Raw genomic sequence first — 5,439 nt, forward strand, 5'->3', positions numbered from 1 at the left:
TCCTCTTGTATAGCTTAAAACTTAATGGACTTAAATGTGCTAAGATCATGAAAAGCTAAAATAAAAACATTTTGCACTTCCATGACATTTGATGATCTTAGTCTAATTTGCAAACATTGATGAATTACATTTCCCAGCTTGTCTTGTAATTTTAAGTACTGGATATGTTAAGGTCAGCTTTTTCAAAAGTGATCACTGATTATGGAGGACTCAACTTGAATAAAGCGGGGGGGGGAGGGAGGCACAATTTTTCAGAACAACCACATCTGTAAGTCCATGGCAACTGCAGAAGCTTTGTAGCTTTCATGAGCAAGCTCTAAGTGTGCACCCACCAACTGAATCACCCCAAACCAGTAGCTGGCTTTGAAAATGTAGGCCCAAATGATGAGATCAGGTTTTCAAGTGCCAGCTTTATGAATAAAGCTTTGTAACTGAGGAGATAGATGCTTGCAAATCACCTATACACCGTTCCTGTTTAGTGGTTTAAAATATTTAAACACAGAATTCAGTTCAGAGATTTGACTCAGGGACTTATAGCAAGATAACCTTTCTCTCCAGGTTGTTCATCCGAAACCAACCCAAGTCATTAGCAGTGTATAACTGTTACTGTTGGAGGGCTGTCTCATGCATTACACGAACTGAATGCATGCGTCTAAAGTGAAGTGTTCTGCACTACAAAATCTGTCTCTAACTGGTAGTCTGGTTAGCTGTGTCAGTTGACTGCCAAAGCTTGAATGAATTCTGTAGACTGAACTCCCTCCTGCAGCCTGGGAGGTGAATTATTCAAGTCTTGGTTAGGGTAAGAGTGGTCAAAGTGGGTGTGGGGATCCTGGTACTACTGTTCTGCACGTAATTGGGTACTTCTCAGAGATCTTTGGACTGGACTGGACTAAACTCTCGCCAAAACCAGAAAGCATACAGAGCATGAAACAACCTATAAATCTGGACTGAAAGCAGGATGTTTCTCACCTGGGCTGGTTAAGTGCAGGTTCACTGCTGGCTGAGGCTGGTGCTGGAAGCCTCAGCTGAAACCCTGGTCTGCGGTCAGAGAAGCTTCTCTTGACAAAAGGCTGAGGGTTGACGGCGCTTGCAGCCAGCCTTCTGGACTGATCCCCCCAGGGTCTGAGTGGAACACTGTTTTTCGGGGCAAAAGCTGAAACTTCAGTTTTGCCTGTGACCTCTGCAGTGGGTTTGCTAGGTGGAGACGGAGGTTTGGCTTCAAATAAAGAAGAGGTGGCTGGGCAAAATATTGAATGTACATTACTGCCAACCTTTGAGGAAGGAGGTTGTTGTTCAACACTGGACTCTGAAGGGATTTTCAGTCCTTTGTATGACCAAGATGGAGAAGTTGGTGGGGATGGGGTGGCACAGAATGGAGGTGAACTTGCTTCTCTGCGGTTGGTTGGAGGGCTTGACATCTTGCGCTGAGTTGGTGGGCTTTGTTTGCGTCCCACTGGAGGGCTAGACAGTTTTCGTTGAGTTGGTGGAGAAGACAACTTCTTTTGTGTTGGAGGGCTTGATACTTTTGGGCTGGTTGGAGGACTAGGTTGCCTGTGTGTAGGAGAACAATTTGGCTGCACAGGGCTAAAAACCTGCACAACGTGTCTGGGATGTATAGGTGGACTTGAGAGCCGTTTCTCAGTGGGTGGAGAAGAAGGTGGTGTTCGTGTGGGAGAGACTCTTCTAAGGAGAACTGCGCTTTTCTCATTTCTCCTGAGTGAATCAGGAGAACTTTGCTTTGGGTTTTGCTCAGAAGCTAAATTTATACCAGACTCTTTCCTTTCTGATGGGTTTTCCTTTCTGTTTTGTTTTGATAATCCACTGGGATATGGAAGAGGTATTATTTTATGAGTTTGCTTATACAAATCTGCAGCCTCTTTCATTTCCTGCTCTCTCTGAGATGCTAATGTATTTTCTTGGCTGTACAGATTGGAAGGATTCTGTTCTGATGCATATTTTCCAAATTTTGGGTCCGCTCCAGTGTTCCTTAAAACTTTACTAATAAAAACATTGGGGCTGCTGATATTTTTACTTGGTAATAAATCAATAGAATATAGGGAGGCTTTCATTTTTGGAGAAATTTGTGCTCTCTTAGCCATGTGAATCTCTGTTTTGGCAGGCTTTTTAGTCTCTTCTAAAGAGTTTCCTTCCATTCTTATACTTTCTTCAGACACAGATAAGTTGAATGAATTGTCCATTAATATTTCAGGAGGTGGTGGGGGCAGATTCTCAAAATCTACATCATATTCTCCATTTGTGTCACTTGTGTTTAATTCTGAAGCAGGTGGAGGTGGAAGAGCTGCTGAAGAGTTACACTGGGTTGCATTTGTGCTTGGAAGGTTTGTGTCTCCGACTGGAGAGACACGATGCTTGTGACTTAAAGGTGCTAATCCTCTCTGAAAGGGAAGGGTGGGAGGCATTACTGGAAGTCCATATTTTCTGATGCACTTTATTGGTCCTAAGGGTCTTAAATGAATAGGTTTCACATGGCCTTCAGCAGGACTAAAGGTCTCAATAAGCTTTTTGACGGATTTACGAGGGGTACAACTGCCACTGTTCAATGTTTGTATTTCAGGAGGTTCATTGTCTTTCCCATTTGATGAATCTTGAGTGAACACAGCAGCGTTTGAAGGTGTTCTACTGCTCCTCTGATCGGGCTGACTAGCAGGATTTTGCTCAGCCCTATATAATGGGACCTTATCCTGATTAGGCAAAATGCTGAAGTTTTTTGAGAGGCATGCCTTTAATTTGTTGATAGAAGGTCTAAGAGTAGTAGGCTCAGCGTCTTGCACATAAACCACTGCTCTTGGTTTTAGGGACTCCCACTTTCTATCAGTATCTTTGTTCCCATTAAGTGCATAAAATATTTCCAGTCTTTTGCTGAGCTCCTTTTGAGTCCTTTGGAGTTCTAAAAGGGTTGGGTCCTCTGCCTGGCTTCTGAGGGACTCTTCTGACCTAGACCGTCTTTGTTTAACTGCAAGTCTCCGACTGCCACTCGCTGTCCTAGGCCTTGCTGTTACTGCTGCTTTTCCATCTTCTACCCACTCCATCGGTTCAGATCCAGCTGGGACAAACTTGATCTTTTCACTGATTGCATCTTTCATCTTCAATACTATCTCTTCCTTCTCTGGATTCTCAATCCTTTTAGTGGCTGTTCTCCATGCAGTATCAGTTACTGCTGGTGAAGACATTTGTCTTTTAAGTAGAGCATCCTTACTCATTTCTGATAAACTTACATTGTCATCCTCCTCCTCCCCCAGGGTGCTCTCCTCATCTTCAGAAGGATAATCTATTGACTCACAGTTTTTTAAATGTTCGCTTTCCTGGGTGGAATCAGACAGGAAGGAGTTTAGGGAATGGCTTTTGATTAGGCGTGAACATTGGGGGCTGATGGAAAGATCTATTGCTGACTCCAGGCACGGAATTCCTTTTTTGTTGTCCACAGATGGATAAAATACTGCTTTACCATGCCTTTCAAGTGCATAGTCCTGAGATCTGGTTGTGACTAATGCTGATGTGCCATCCTCCATATATTCTTCTGGTGGTCCGATGTGCTTTTGGGATGAATGATCACAAACACAAGCCTTGCAGCTTCCTTCCTTTCCAAGCTTATCAAGGGATTTGAATCCTTTGACAGATTCATTGTCTGCGCCAATACCACTGTCTTCAGAATATAGAGTCCTATCATTGCTATGGGATTCAGAGGGCCCCACTGCAGAGGCTTCAAGCAATTTTATGGTCTTTAGTAAGCGTTCATCAAAACCTTGCTTTGCCTTCAGTTTTAATTCCAAATTGCTGGCTGCAGACTGAAAGTAGCTGCATGTCTCTTGCAAGGCATCTGAGGTTAGGGAAGCCACTGTTCCATTTACCACCTGCATTTTGTTGACTGTATACTGTAGTAACTGCTGCAAAAGATCTGGATGCTCCTTTGGATCATCTTTCCCAGCTGGCCACAATAGATTCTCACCAACCTCTTTGAGGAGTTCTTCCCCATCGTTGGCAATTTCTTCCAAGAGCTGGTTGATTTCATCAAAGCGAAGCACTAGAAAGCTCACCATCTGCTGTAAGTGCAGCTGAGTTTGGGTAGCTTGATTGGCCATACATAGGATAGCTTCATACTTGGAAAGGTTGGGATTTAGGAAGGCATAAGCATTCTGATGGGCTTTAACGAGCAACTCTGGGAAATCCACCTTTTCCTCAGTCTCACACAGAGGTGGCGTGGACTTTTCTTTGGTTTTGCAGTGACGACCCTGCTTTGCCTGTTTGTGGCTTCTTTGTTTCTTTGCTTTCTTAGGCATTTGCTTTGAGTTGCTTTCATTCTTGTCATCCAAAGTGCAAGCAGCTGTTTCTGATTCACAGGAGCTTTGCTTTTTGATCTGTGCGTCCCCAGCTACATGTTTTTGAGACTCGGTCATTTTGGACAGGGATGATTCAGCCTCTGTCCTCTTGATTTTCTTGTCATCTTTGAGGATCTTGTGATGTGAATGATCCTCAGATGACAAATGGAAGTTAGCATTTTTGTCCCTTTCCAGTACTTTTTCTTGATTTTCCTTCAGACCATCTTTCGTCTGACTCCCACTCTGGGAGCTGTCATCAGTGTTATAGTAAGATGAATTTTTGACCAGCAATGGAATTGAGAACTCTTTGTCCCCAGGATCAACAGGCAAGACACCTTTAGGATTATTTAGAGTCCTTCCTCCAATTTTTGCAATATGATTAACAATCTCACTGCGGGAGGGCGTGCAGCCCATCCTGTCACCTTGTTTGTCAGTCTTTTCTGTCAATATCCAGATGATCAAATAAAGAATAAGAGATAATAAAACTTACGGCTTTATCCCGTACTGGAATCTGGCATTTTTCTCATAAGGGCTTCATCGACAATTCTTCCAGTTTGTAGAAAGTCTTTTTTTTTATATCATAATCAATTTTCCTTACTTCCCAGGATCCCGTCACAAGGAAAGTACACACCATCCCATTGTATTTTGTTTCCTTTTAAATATTCCTTTTCTATTGCAGAAAAGCAATGTGAAAGCTTGTCTGAATTTAGAGCTAATGGATTAAGAGGACTTGTGTATTTTGCTTCTGTCTTGACAGATGTCAACTACAAATAAGATTTTAAGCTCATTAGGGTAAGAAGGCTTCAGCCAGTCAGCACCCATGTTGCATCTGTAATGGAGAACTTTCTTGCAGTACTGACTTCCAAGGCAAATTAATTTTGAGCCCTTTTTTTCCTCTTTCCTCCTTCGCGAAACACCCTACAACTTGAAATTTAACACCCAAAGGAAGAGCCTGTTTTTGATGACTTGTTGGAGACACCATTTTAATAGAGGAAGAAAAAAATGCCTGTGAGCAGCCCTTTGCCAGGAGCAAGGGTGACCTTGATAAAATACAGATCAAACAGAAGGTATAAGACATAGAATCAGAGAGGTTAGAGATGCC

General features: G+C 42.8%; 1 protein-coding gene across 1 annotated transcript; it reads right to left on the minus strand.

The window, feature by feature from the left end:
• Positions 1 to 830: 830 nt before the first annotated feature.
• Positions 831 to 5,052, minus strand: PCARE (photoreceptor cilium actin regulator). Its single transcript, XM_006271805.4, has one exon. The coding sequence runs from the start codon at positions 4,749 to 4,751 to the stop codon at positions 966 to 968; it is 3,786 nt and encodes a 1,261-aa protein (XP_006271867.4). The 5' UTR covers positions 4,752 to 5,052; the 3' UTR covers positions 831 to 965.
• Between the last annotated feature and the right edge of the window lie 387 nt (positions 5,053 to 5,439).

This window comes from Alligator mississippiensis, chromosome 1, assembly GCF_030867095.1.
Source record: "Alligator mississippiensis isolate rAllMis1 chromosome 1, rAllMis1, whole genome shotgun sequence".
Classification (NCBI taxonomy): domain Eukaryota; kingdom Metazoa; phylum Chordata; order Crocodylia; family Alligatoridae; genus Alligator; species Alligator mississippiensis.

What these genes read in the sequence shown, in the direction of transcription:
- PCARE (XM_006271805.4), bottom strand. Translation starts at nt 4,751, where the DNA reads ATGGGCTGCACGCCCTCCCGCAGTGAGATTGTTAATCATATTGCAAAA.